The following is a 14,657-nucleotide window of genomic DNA, read 5'->3' as shown; positions in this document are numbered from 1 at the left end:
GAGACTAAAGATGGCTGGTTAATTCTGCTCATGTTACCACGCCGCTTCAGTAATTGTCCTCTGGTACATGGTACACCAGAGAGAAATTGCTTCGTCATTATCAGTGATTGCCCCTCTGTCATATTCTCATTTTTTTTTCTCTCCGGCAATTCCCTGGCTCATCATGACAATGATTTCTTGTTCCAGAGCCCACGAGAACCACCTGTGAAAATCCAGGGACACCTGAGCATGGCTTCATGAATTACACAACAGGCTTTAAGGTAAAATGAGATAAACCTGCAACGTGGTACATTTTATAAATATATGCTCTTATGCTCTTTAACTCTGAGGTGATGTTCTGTCAGAAAATGTATTTCAAACAGGACCAGGAGAAATTACATTTCCAGCTGGGGGCAGGTTTATAGAACAGGCGTGTAACATAAAAATGTATGTTGAGTATTCAGCTAGCACGACAAGAGTCTACTATACGCTTCTTTTAATTCAGCTTGACAACAAATTTCCATGTGATCACTATTTGAAGCAGCCTTGAACAAGATGAACAAGAAGCAATGTGCCATCCAAAGCTGGCAGCTCGACTGTGTCACCTGCACTCAGTCCTCTTTTAAATGGGCAATTTCCAATGGATGTTCCATGTCGAATCATCATTTATTCCTTTGGATGATGTTATGTGGGTGCAAGGATGAAGCAGTGATGCATGTTTCCATCCCTGGTGGATTTCTCTACCACTGTGAATGTGTACAGGCTTAGTCTGGATCTATAATAATGTGCACTTCATGCAGTTTGACCTTCGGTGTAGATGCTAAAATGCATCATAGTAAAGAAACAAAACAACAACAACATCATGACCATTGGTGTGTGCACAGTAGTTCCCTTGAGATGCGTGTATTTCATTTTATCTCCTCCCTGTTGCTCTTAGAGTGTCACTTACAAGTTAAGTGCAAACTATTTCTCCACAACCTTCACCAGAAAATCTGATATGAAATTTGTCCCAAATGAAAGCAGAAGCAGCTTATTATTTGGATCACTGCTTGTAATGGATGTACTCTTGCATTTTTCTGCATTACAGAACAACATTACCAATATCTTGACACCCCCGAATGAGAAAGTCCTGTGTAGACGCTGTCTTTAAACAGTCGACTGGTTTTGATGGCCGAACGTAAAAGTCATTTATTAAGATAGCAGAAAACAAAGATTAGTGTTGCCTAAGATTGCCTTACAGTACGTATGCCGTACGAAGTATGTCAGTGTTGTGTCCTTTGTCATTATTTGACTGCAAGAAAAACAAACAAAAAAAGATAACAGAAAACAGTTTGTCCCTATATTTTTTTTACATCACTCTCTAACGTCAAACATGGGCCATCGCCTCTAGGAATAGTCTCCATCTGCCTCCACACACTACAGATAATCATTAAGAACGGAAAAAAAACTTTAGTGTGCAGTATTTTTCCAAGCTCTTTAGATTTGATGCTTGGAGCCTATTGGCATTTGCATCAGTGTATTGACTCTCTCCACTTTGTGTGCTGTCTGTTTGTGGCCAGGTGGGCAGCAGAGTCGACTTCCAGTGCCAACAGGGACACCTACTGCAGGGCTCCACCACTCGCCTCTGCTTGCCAGATCTCACCTGGACCGGCATCCAGCCTAGCTGTATCCGTGAGTGCTTGTTTCTCACACTCTCTGACAATATCTTCGTATCACTCTCCCTGTCTTTGTCTTTCACTTCCCCCCTCTGGCGTCTTGTCACTGTTTATCTGCATTGCAGGGTACTCAGACGATGTCCTTTTTTTTTTTTTTTTCCCTCAACACCCGCTCTCCCCTCTTCGCTCAGTCCTGCCATAACCTTTGACCTCCTGGTAGATTGCAGCTTCAGACTCAATCAACCTGCCATCCCAGTCATTCTGAGAGTGAGGTGTTGGCCGGGATTACTGTCATCCTGTTTGCACTACCTGATCTGTCGACCAACACCGAACCAAGGCCGTGCTGTTTAGCCCAGTCGCTTTGCCAAGTGCTTTTCTAAATTATGATGTAATCCCGTATCTCGGTGGAATCCCTTTCAGCTCCAGTGTTTTTCGTGAAAATTTCCCCAACTCAAGTCATACTATAGTCTGCATTTTGCTACGCACTTACAGTGTAAAGCTGTGTAATGATAAGGGGATTCAAATTATATTTTGTAATCTTGATCTCATAACTACCACTACATGTAACACCCCACTTGAATTTTCCAGAGACATTTGTGCTGAGGGAGCAGAAACATCGTAATACTTACCCGTCATTCTCTGCCTGATCTACTATGCAGCACGGCTTTGTGTGTGTGATGGTGTGTGTCTGTGTGTGTGCGTGTGCTGTGTGTGTGTGTGTGTGGCTGTGTGTGTGTGCGTGTGCCGTGTGTGTGTCTGTGCGCGTGCGTGCGCTGTGTGTTTTAGTGGGAAGATGGGACGTTTTAGAGGAATTGTGAATCCTTGAATATGTGCAAGCGGCCTCTTTTAATGTGCAAACACTCGGCTGCCAGATAATTAGATACACCTAGCTGAAACTAATACAGTCTAATATGCGATCACTTCATTAAGTCCTTCTGTCATGAGGGTTATCATGTTCGGTGTTAAACTGTTTTAGAGAGATGTTGATTCGACTTTATGGTCGTTTTGGAGGCCGTTGCTTTTGCTGCTGTGGAAACGTATCGTGTTGATACTGAGAGGTGTTTCTGATGTTCAGTCTCCCGTCATTGAAACAAATGGGATGCATGCGTGTGATTGTGTGTCGGCACAGGCCGTTTACGTAACACATATTTTCTTTATAATACAAATATATGCTTTTTGCATTGGCTATAATAAATCTACTATGTCACTTTCATAGTCTTATTGTTATTCATGGAGTTTATTTTTTTAATTAATGTTTAACAGCTGATAGAAGAAGAGAAACCCCCAAACTCTTTTGTCTAGACTTTTGTCAACTGACAGCTCCTCAGCTTTTCCTGCTTCACCTGAAATCTTCAAACTGCTGACCCCATCATGCCGCTCTCTAAGGAATGATTCAGGGGGTTGCGCATCAACTGGCTCCTTAATGGCATTCATTGCCAGCACTGTGACAGGTCCCTTAGAATAAAAGAGCAGTCAGAGTGAGTGTAAGTCAACAGAACTATAGGTTAAAGCACCAGCAAACTCCTCAAACTGGCACTTACACATTTCGTCTTTAAAAAATGACATAAATGAACACCCTCTCTCTGGCAAAGTTTTGTGTCGGGTGAGAAGAAATATCTGTTACATAGTGCATCGCACCGTCTCTCGAGGGCTGCCCACTCTGCTGTCAAAGTCGTTGAAAGGTTGAGATGGTATGGTCCTGTGAGAGCTTCTGAGGAACAAAAGAAAAGACCAATATTCATAGTAATTCAACAAAAATGGACGATAGGCCACTAAACAAGAAGATAAACTTCTAAGTCTTCTGAAATTGAATTTTCTTAAAGTCATTTTCAAGTCAACAACCAATTGGAATGCAAAATACTGTAATTATTATGTTGTGTAAGGTCTACCGATGCTGTTGGTCTAAATATAAGGCACTTTATCAGCAGCATCTTAGTATTCTACTGCTGGGCCGTACACAAGCTGAGGTCAGGAGTTAATTGCTTGATTCTCTACTCCTACTTGACAATTATTGTATAATATTTAACTCCCTTCATGTTAAAACATGATAATAACAGCTGTTGAGTTAGGGTTAATGGATGCCACATTTTCCATGAACTTATAGATGTTATGTTAATTTAGTTTCATATGGACATCACAGTAGCATTAGAATTGTATATATATAATATATTTAAGGACCAGATGCACTGTGTTTAGTGTTCACCTGTCCACAGATAAAGGATGCATGTAGAAATGAACTCAACATGAATACAAACATCAGGCAACAATAGTGGATTCATCTCCAAACAACATCTAGTGGCCTATTTTGTAGAACCTTTATTGATTTCATATTAAATGACGCAACTTTTTCAGTCTGGTTGTACATTTATAACTTATTCGAAATGTAAGATGTGGAGCTGACATTTGAGATGCTTGTGCATACTTTGAATTTGATTTCATTTGGTGGTACATTGAACCCCAGTGAATGGCCTCTGGGTGGTTCCTCTTGTCAACCTTTTTTGAAATTATATACAAAGAATCCCAGCAGCCACATTTACTTCCACAGTGGTAAATATAAAATAACACTGTGGTGGCGTGGGCGTGGTTGGGCTCACCTGCAGAGGGGACTGAGTGTGGGGAGGGAGTGGTTCAGGGAACGGGGCCGGGGAGAGGACTAATCAGCCTCAGCTGGGGACAATTAGTAATGGTATCTGTCCCCTGTTAAACGATCAGTAGGTACGGAGGCGAGAGGTCTGATAAGGAGGATCGCTCAGATCTGGAACCCACGGCGGCAGAGCGGCCGGCCGAGACCAGCGTGAGCGGTGAACTAAATAAAAGAGATTACGATCCGCTTCCTGACTGTGTGGCGTCATTGTGCCTTAGGAACCCCAGTGTAACATGTCCCTGTTACCATGATCGTTTAAAAGGGGACAGATACCATTACTAATTGTCCCCAGCTGAGGCTGATTAGTCCTCTCCCCGGCCCCGTTCCCTGAACCACTCCCTCCCCACACTCAGTCCCCTCTGCAGGTGAGCCCAACCACGCCCACGCCACCACAAACACATTTTATATCCTTTTTGTGTAACCATGATGTTGTAAAGCCAGTCGCTGAAATGCCAGTCTGACAACCAATTCGGATTTCATTCAGAGGCATCGTGCGTTGAGGCTTTTTACTCTCCTGACTCGCTCTGTTCAGCAGTGGCTGTTTTTGTTTTTTAGCCACGTTTGTCTGTCTCTGCTGACGTTGCAGCATTTCAGGAGCCGCTCGCTGGCTCTGGTCCATTGCCTGTGGTGGTTTGAAAAAGGTATTGATTTTCCTGTGCCCTCGTCCTGTCATTGTTACTGCTGGAATTAAAATAGAGAAATGTGTCTCTGACGCTCGCCAGATTCTAGCACCCCGTACTTTCATGAATCATTTCTCAAATGTATCGCATGTGTGACTGAGGAGAACTGTAACCTTCATTTAACAGAAATAATGGTTAACTTAAATACACTTAAAGTGGGGGCAATTGATAAGTTGCAACATGGCAAAATTATTTTTCATAATACATCCTTTAAAGGAAGTTAAGTTGCCCTTGACTTTTACAACATTTTACTCATAAAATTGCCACTGGAGAAACATGTGCTTTCAGAAAGCCCATGCTTACTTTATAATTGCTGGTCTAGTGTATAAATATATTATTATTATTGCACAGAAGAAGCCATCATTATTTTACAGGTCTGCACACATGTAACATTATGTTGCTCTGGCAATAGGTATTGGCAGCATAAGTGTTCAATTGAAATGTTCAATGAATTGCCCTCCATATACCTTAATTACTATTTTTGTGTTACTGTAGATTGATTTAAGGTTGTAGTTATCCGAAAACACAAAGCAAAAGGTCACTGTGCTCCATAGTCCTGCTTTAATACAACACTATGAATTCATTTTAGTCCATTGATGTCTAGCATTGTTTCTTTAATTCATTTTTCACCCGTGCAGCCCTGAGGCTGGACATGCAGACCCAGAGGGCTGTCTCGCCCATAATACATTGGGGGAAAGTTGTGGTTATGCATTTAAGTGTGAGTGCTTTTGTGTGGGTCCGACACGCTGTGTTAACCCTCGGACAAAACAGTCATAAATCCTCTAAAATACCTTTCTCTGTGATTAAATGCTCTTCTGTTACTGTGAAGCCACTTAAATGGATTTAAAAGTGAAGCCAACCAATCTTGTACTGCTGGCAAAAGCAAAAATGTGGAGGGATTATCGACACTATGCTGTAATAGATGCAATGGACACAAGTCAGAGTTGAGCACCACTGGGTCTTAAGCATGTTACCTTTCTATCAGATTAATGTTGTTGCTTATAGATACACAGCCCAAGTCCCCTGATTGCTTCACAGCTCACGGTGCTGTTTTGAAAAGCAATGAATTGAAGTTCCAAAGCGTCAACATTTTCGGAAATGATCACTTTCTACAGAAAGACATGCAAACAAGATTGTAAGAAAATGTAAAAAGCTATAAAAAGAAAGTGCAAACTCAAAAGTAAACTTTGTCCTCTTGACAGTGGACTGCTGTTGCCGTCTGTAGCTGGCCAACCTCCTTGGCTCGAACAGAACTCCATCAGCCTCTCTGTCTCTCTGTGTCTGCCTCTGTCTGTCTTTGTCCCTAACTAATGCACTCAGTCTCTATCGGAGATACCAACATTGAACTAAGAACATTACACAGTGAAAGTGTCTTTTGATGCCTCATGTAATCTCAGGAGTAAAGCCTGCTGTGCTGTTTAAAGTGTCAGTAAACATGGCACCGCGACGGGTCTTTGATACAGCAATTCATCGGACTTGTTCTTCAGTATTGATGGTCTACAGCCACCCTGGACATGCGCTGACAGTTTGTTATTTTGAATGGATTACACAGACAGCAAGAAGGGTGATTATTTAATTATTTATCTATTTGTTTATTTAGGTCTCCATAGTTAATATCTACAACTAACGGTACGATGCAGTTTTTCTTCTTTCTGGCAGTGTACATAAATACCACATTAGATGTCCTCAAGGCAGATTTATCAACTCATTGGGAAAAAAAAGCCCTGGGTGGCGCATCCTGGTGACTTATACACTTGTCCTTGTGCTTTCTTCATCAGTCTTTCTTGATGTATGCTAAATCGTTATAGCCCCTGTGTAGCAGTGAATAAGAGAAGTATTCTCCTGGATTTCGGCACACTGCTGTGATGCACCCGTTTAACTATGTGGAGCATTGAGAAATGCATGTCTTCAGACATGCATACACACACATATATTGTTACCGTATCAAACACCAGCAAAAGTAATACCCGACGAGAGGAAATTCCTGCAGCCTCCATGTCTTTCATAAAGCCGAGAAACCTTCATCCTGGCATCCCTTCCACACCCAATTGCCACTAATGTCATTAAGACGCCATGAAGGACCGATTTGGCGCTGTGACTCACTTGCAGCTGCCTCCCATTCGGCAGCTGGCAACATATTCTTTCACTCACAAGCTGCAAAATTAGCTAGCTATTTTCCCATTATTGTTGAGCCTGAATGTTCAACCCCTCAGTGTTTTTGGTGGTGTGGTGTGATTTGCATACGTTTTTTGTTTTGTAGAGAGTTTTTTGATGTGAAAAATATAACTAAGAATACAAATATTTAGTATGGTCGATAAGAAGCTAGTGTTTTTGCAAGACAGCAAAAACAGCTTTTGTCCCTATGTGTCTTATAAACTTAAGCCTTTCAACGCTATCCTAAATCAGCACCTTTCTGCTTTTTGAGACAGAATAATTTAATATGCTGAGAAAGTCAAAGTCAGGAAAGTCAAAACTGATTCGCAGTCTTAAAAAACTCCAGTCCCCAACAAGACACGTACTTATAAATTATTTTATATTTTTACACTGCCACGGGTTAGACGGATCTGACATGGGCTCCACTCATTAGCCTCCTATTATCCTCTCATTTCAGACGTCAGTCTTCTTCCTTCCAGTGTCCATAAATGTCTGTGACCTTATAACATATATGCACATGCTGGTAATGGAAAATACGATTTACAATAACATTCACTTCAGCACTGCTTTGCAAGGACACAAATGAGGAGCTTAGTCTCGTCTGGTCTCGCCCTTGAAAATTTTGATTAGTTCAAGAAACACAAAAACAACTCCAAGTGTTTTTTTTTCCAGCTGTTGCTGAATGATAATGAGTCAGCCAGGCCTTTCTGTTGTACCGCTTCTTGTGGAAACCAAGGCTACGGCTAAATGACTAACAATTCACACAGTTACTGTTTTTGACTTCATTTGAGCTCAATACATTTTACAGGCTAAAATAAAAATGAGGCGGTGTATCAGCTAAGTCACAAGTGTCCATATTAATATCAGAAAAAGGAACTAGATATATTAAAGTATCAATATGCTCCCTAATAGCTCCCTGGACTCAATTAAATTGTAAAATGTGTGTGCTGTCTTTTTTATCCTCTTTCTTTTTTTTTCTAGCCCACCATCTCTCTCTCTCTTGCCCTCTCTCCCCCAAGCGAGTGCTTAATTATCTTCTTTTCTATCTATACTTGTGTGTGTGTGTATATATGTGTGTGTGTGTGCGCGCATTGGGCTGTGCGTGTGTGTATCTGGCTTCATTTGTATGTGTGTGAACTAACAAGCGTCTGCCCTCTGCCTGCTCTCCAGCTCACTCCTGCAAGCAGCCGAGGAGCCCGGCCAACGCTGACGTCGTGGGTCTAGACCTTCCCTCCTACGGTTACACCCTGGTGTACACCTGTCAGTCAGGTTACTTCCTCTCCGGGGGTTCGGAGCACCGCGTCTGCCGCTCTGACGGCAGCTGGACTGGCAAGGTGCCCGTGTGCAGAGGTACGTGGTCGGCGGAGGTCTGCAAGGGCAGTTGATGGAGAAGATGGAGGGGGGAGGGGGGAGGGGGGGGGGAGATTGTGAATGTGCATGAAGGTGGAGGGTGTGGAGGGGTGAATACTGTACTTGTGTATAAGCTTAGTATTTCAGAATTCATCCTATGTGACATTTGCGCTGCTGCTCACTGATAGTTAAGTGAAAAAAGACACCAGTCAAATATAATGAGACATTTTGGTTTTCTGTAAAGCCACTGTGTCATTGTACTGTCAGCTAATCATAAAATGCATGTTCTGGTTCTTTTTTTAAACTTGGAAGTTTTAACAGTGAGTTGACTTGTGAATGTTTGTATGAAGGGACCATCCAGAAATCTTACCAAAGTGAGGAAGAGTTTAATGTAGGCAGCATGTTACAGTTGAGCAGTGTTTACTTTTCCAACAGCCCCCTGCAGTGTTAAATAAATACATATTTATGTTCTTCTGCAGTCGGTTCCAAATCACATGAGAAAACTGTCAAACCCGTACAAGGGACCCCAAGCCCTAAAATATATGGTGAGTTTTGAATTGTACAAGCTGTTCAGCGGGTAGCCACAGAAGTCAGCAGTGCTGTGTTAGTGCAATGTGCCTAAATCTGTTTAAATCTTCATCAAGATCATGGAGGTTTCACTGTCTTCATATGAGGAAGATTATTAGCATAGAACCTGGTGTGTATTGTTTGTATTATGACCATAATGTGTTCTGTTTTGCAGATGCATATGCATTCATTTCTAAGAGATTCAGAGAGATTAATTGGTACAAAAATAAGATGAATTGTAATTTTTTTACCAGGGTGTTTTCACGGGTCTTAATACAAACAATGTGATTTGTCTTACAAATGTATTAGAAACATTTTGGTGCAACAAGGTAACAACTTCCCGATTATATTATGTAACCGGTAAAGGTGTTATTCTGTATTTATGATGTAGATATTCAAAAGGCACTAAATCTGCCTTGACTTTTGATAACATTGTATTACAATAAAGAAATCACCAAAGTCTTCACCATACACTTAAGACCAACAAGGGACGGTGCTTTTAGCCAATGTTCCAGGTAAACCATTCAAATGTACCCAGGAAGGTGAAACTGTGAAAGAGTGTGCCTGCAGTATATCCCCTTTATAGGATGACATCTTATATTTGCTTAGTCGGTATCATACAAAGTAATAAGCTATTAGCAGCGTCAGTTGTAGTAAAATAATGTTACATGGCATCTAAGTCCCCTTTCCACCTCTTCATTATTTGCCATCGATAATTATTCTGATGATTATTAGGTTTAGTTCCTGTTATTAACTACAAGCAGTCACCTCTCTGCGAGGATAATTGACTCATAATTCCCTAGTAAATAATTGCCAGCAGATAATGACCGTGCTGTAAAATTTCTACAAAAAGTTTAATCAGTGCAAAACTATTAAACAACTTTTGCCGAGTTCACAGAGTGAGTCCAGAGTTATCTCTTTCAGAATGTATTTAATTATCGTTAATTGAGATTCTCAAAGCATATAAGGAACATGATATTATTCAAACTGAAGGAAAAGACTGTTATCAGCTGTTTGATGTGTTGATTCCAATGCATATCTAATTACCGGTTTGCACCGTGGGTGCAAGTATTCAGCTTGCATTCATAACGATTTGATGTTTCGTCGGAAAGCTAATTTGATGACATTATTTAATGAGTTTTTGTCTTTCTTTCCTGAAGTTCCTGACAACGTCTTTGCCTCTGATTTCGTGTGGAAGGGTTCCTATGATTACAAAGGCCAGAAACAGCCAATGTCTTTGACAGTCACAAGCTTTAATGCCACAACGGGGAAAGTCAATGTAACTTTAACCGACAGCAGCATGGAGTTTCTGCTCTCTGGTGAGTCATCCATAAATCATATGTCTTCTGCTTCCTCCCCTGTCCTCCTCTCACTACTTCTGTGTGTCACTTCCATTTATTTTGAGGGTGCCTCGTGTCAATCAGTCAATCACCAAATCATCTCATGCATGAGAGTGGAAATTAACTATTGGCTCTAAAGACGGATGTATTAGTCTGCGCTGACTGACTTGCTGCCCACTCAAGAGTCACTCGTCTCCTCCCCTCTTCCCTCAGCTGAACTTTTCTTCTTGTTTCTCTTCTGCTTTCCTATATGTTCTCTTTTCATCATTCATTCCCCCCCCCCCCCGCACTCGTGTTGCCTGATCTCTTTATTCACATCAATTCTCGCCCTGCCTCTTGTCTTCTACCTTGTAGGAGTGTACAAGCGCCAGGAGGCACGGTTAATGCTCTTGCTGTACCAGATGAGAGCGCTGGCCCACAGCTCCTTGAGCAGGATTACTGATGAGACCTGGGCAATGGACGGATTTGTGAGTATACACAGGAATTTGAAGCTTGCCAGTGATCTTTTGAAAAAAATAACCAAGAGCTGTGACGGTCTTTTCTTTCTTTATTTATTCTCTTTTTGTTCATTCTGACAGACAAGTCGATTATTACAGTTAATGGGGCTGTAACTACCTGGGAATAAATCGAGCCAATATTTACCTTTTTATTAGTTTATTTCTCATCTTATACCAAACAAATGGTCTCTGTGATAACAAGCAGAATAGTTATTTCCTGGTTTATTGGCTGATATTTGTTTACATATCCAGTATTTACATTGGCTGTACATCAGGTGAGCCGGTGGCTCTGTATGAGCCATTTTAGCATTCCCATACTGACAATTTGCTGAACAAGCTCAGACACACATCCGACACCTGAGGGACCTGGAGCGACAGCATTTTTCGTTTGTGGAATCGAAGTTCCTCTTTTTAAAATTAGCTTCAAGGTCCACTTAATAGGGAACGTGTGACAGCTGACTGCACACCGCTGAGCTATTGATAGCACACTGCACAGCTTCCAAAGCGGGGTTTACAAAAACAAAGGTGTTATTTTTGAATGCAGCGTGACAGAATGTGTCGACTGTCGCGCTAAATGTCGTTTTTGATGTGGTGTGGAATGGATGCGACGCTCTCGTAGGTGCCAAGAAAAATCTGCTTTTATTAATGTAATTGAAACAAAACCTACTGTTTCTCGAGCTGTGTGTTGTTTTTGTTTCTACTAGGTGTCAGCTGAGCCTGAGGGTGGCAGCTATGTGTTCCAAGGCTTTATACAGGGTAGAGACTTCGGGCAGTTTGGACTACAGAGAGTCGGTATGTGTCTTTTCAAATACAATGAGTCCCATTGCCATTGGTCACTCCTCATCTTTCATTTTCACAATACAAGTAAACAGAGAGATATGTAGACCCCTTCTCCACTCACAACATGTGTTCAGATTCTTGTGAATGAATGATGCAATAGCAGCGTTTGACATTAGAGGGCTATTTTCACATTCATCTTTCTGAAGGAGCAGAGTTTCTCTGTGCACCTGAAATCTGAGTTTAAGAGGTTCATACACATATAAACATGATTTGTGACACCACTACTCGTTCCAATATGCAGCTTAAACAAGTGTGATGTGGAAACTCAAAACCTTCAGCACACATACGCTCAGAATGGACTTTTCAGTGAAGTAGGACTCGTCTTGTGTCAAGCAGTTGAACCTTGAAAGTACAAAAATATTTTCATATTCAAAGATTCTGAATGTTTTAATGAGTGAGACAAAATAGGTGTCATTTTAAGACATTTTAACCAGCTAATTGAATTTTGTGTGGAATTTTGTGTTTTTGTATGCCTTGTATGTCTGGAGGGGAACTGTAATTTTGTAATTTAGATTTTATTGACGCAGATATGACAACATATACATATTTTCTCCATCAGTGAAAATAGATTCTGAGAGTACAGAAATGGGGAATTTAAAAGAAAACACAGAAAATGGTATCTAAGGGTTCACTAAATATATATATATATATTTAAATAGAACTGAAATCTGAAATTCCAAAGAGGTCATAAGTCCTGTTCACATGGGATTAGTGTCACCTGGGGACCTTAAGTAGTGTTTAATAACTGCAGAGGTTGTCTGTGATCTCAATCCTGTGCGAATCTGCCATGTCCAGAATTTTTCAAATCCTATTGTGAATCTGTGTGATTTTTGAGTCGTTTCTTTTCTCTGCTCTTTTTTTTTTCCCGGTTTCTGTAATTGCTTTGGCAATTACAAATGAAGGTTTTGACAGCATGTTGGAGGCAATTTCAGGAGGCTAATCTCTCTGCACAGCATGGAGACCATGCAAGAGGTCTTTGTGAATATCAGATAAAGACAAATAGACTTCTATAATAATGTTTATATTATTGAATATAGATGTTATTATAGTATAGTAAAATATGTAAAGGGGATCATGTCAATACATTACTGTGTAAATAGTATGTTTTGATAAGTCTGGGTTAAGTATCTCACTCAAAGATTTGTTACACCTCTTCTTCAAACAATAAAGCTACATAATATTATCTGTGCACTGACAGCATGCATACATAGTCTGTCACCCACGTATTGCCACAGTCATACAGCACAGAGTGGATTATTCCCTTTTGCATCATTGTCCTTCATTTCTCAGTGCTCAACATTTCTGTTGTCATCATCTCATAATTGTCTTCAACAAGATTATCACCGGCGCAGTGATCGTTATCGGTAAGATCATCATGGCTGGCGTCTTTATAAACTGGCTGCTGCGTTTCCGAACTCGTCGTCATTTTGATCATCTTCCTCTGCATTATCTTCATCATCATCATCATCATCATCATTATCGTCACCAGCAGATGATACGCATCTTTCCATTATTCCATTTTGTTTCTTCAGTGTTTGTGCCATTTTGTCAATCTTAATATTTTAGACGTTCTTCAGTCACACATTCCGTATCGTGACTATATTCCGTGTTCCTTTCTTAATATGATGTTTTTCTTCCAGGTTTGAGTGTGCGAGAGAATGTTACCTTCGCTGACCCTGAAACCAGCGGCTCCACCAACAGCAGTTCTGTTGCTGTCGCTATCCTTGTGCCTTTCTTTGCCCTCATCTTTGCAGGCCTCGGATTTTATCTCTACAAACAGCGGTAGGTAGTGTACACTGGTGTCTTCCGTACTAGCTTGGAAACCCAAATTTAGTAGCTCCTGCACTCGATATCCGTTTTGTTCCCACATGAGAAAGGAAGTAACATGTTTTCATGAGTCCCAGTCCCATGTTGAGTCTTTAAAGTTCTTTACGACAGATGTTGAAAAAGTTTTAGAAAACTCAGATTCATGTAGATGTTTTTGCAGTTGCAGCCAAAGGAAATGCACAGCAAGATGAGGGAGATGGTACACTGTGGCCTACTTCCAAAGCCTGCTTCACTGCAGAAAGGTTCCTCGCTGGATACAGTAGCTTCCTTGTGGGAGGCTTCAAAGCATGACGCAATATTAGTCGACGTGTTACCATCCAAACCTCTTCACAGGGCAGCATACTTCAGGCGTTTTCAATGAGAACACCTTCAGTATGATTCGTGATGTGATGTTTGTACTGTGTGCAGACGGGTGGATTTTGTCTCGATTTAATCAGTAAACACACGCAGAACCTGTGACATGCAAATTTTTCACTCATTATGTTAGTTCCCAGTGAGCGGGCATAGGGCTCCTCTGACTGATCTTTTCAACAATAATTACCATTCTGCCTCATTTACCTGCTGCTGCTGTCTACACCAAGATAATGGAGACATGTTTATTGGATTGGAAGGAGGGGAGATAATTGGGATACTGCCTCTCAACTAATACACAAGCTCTTCTTTTTTTTTTTTCTCCAGGAAAACAGATAAAGCGCAGTACACCGGATGCTCTGTCCACGAGAACAACAATGGACAGGCCACTTTTGAGAATCCCATGTACAACACAAACACAAAAGCCGCTGAGGGGAAAGTGGTCCGCTTTGACCCCAATCTCAACACCATCTGCACCATGGTTTGATGTCTACCGAGTATGAGAGGAGGACAGAAGGAGGGAGAGAGAGAGAGAGACACACACATAGACGGAGAATACAACTTCTCCTTGTTTGCTTAACATGAATATATATGGACATATTTATATTTTTCTTGTTTCTGATATATAAATATAAAGCACACTTTCAGCAACACTTACGGCAGTTGCAAGCGATCGCATACAAAAGGTCAAAGATTAAAGAGAGATGAAGGGGAGGTCCCACACCTTTTCGGATCTTCCCGTAGTTCGGTGAAGAGAAGTGTTCTTTTCACTC

At 41.1% G+C, this 14,657-nt stretch overlaps 1 protein-coding gene across 1 annotated transcript in view; it reads left to right on the top strand.

Annotated features, from left to right (window-relative positions):
* Window positions 1-14,371, top strand: part of LOC306699603 (CUB and sushi domain-containing protein 3-like) — a gene marked incomplete at both ends in the record, with an annotated part of 199,653 nt that extends 185,282 nt beyond the window's left edge. Inside the window, 9 exons of the mRNA XM_079164257.1 lie at window positions 187-260; window positions 1,539-1,650; window positions 8,283-8,462; window positions 8,942-9,007; window positions 10,190-10,348; window positions 10,724-10,836; window positions 11,571-11,658; window positions 13,347-13,488; window positions 14,212-14,371. Coding sequence (XP_079020383.1) covers window positions 187-260; window positions 1,539-1,650; window positions 8,283-8,462; window positions 8,942-9,007; window positions 10,190-10,348; window positions 10,724-10,836; window positions 11,571-11,658; window positions 13,347-13,488; window positions 14,212-14,371 — 1,094 coding nt within the window. The remainder of the gene's footprint in view (window positions 1-186; window positions 261-1,538; window positions 1,651-8,282; window positions 8,463-8,941; window positions 9,008-10,189; window positions 10,349-10,723; window positions 10,837-11,570; window positions 11,659-13,346; window positions 13,489-14,211) is intronic.
* Window positions 14,372-14,657: the final 286 nt, after the last annotated feature.

Source organism: Pholis gunnellus (genome assembly GCF_910591455.1).
Source record: "Pholis gunnellus genome assembly, chromosome: 8".
NCBI lineage: Eukaryota > Metazoa > Chordata > Actinopteri > Perciformes > Pholidae > Pholis > Pholis gunnellus.
Note: the sequence above shows the minus strand (reverse complement) of the source record. Positions and strands in the feature narration are given on the sequence as shown.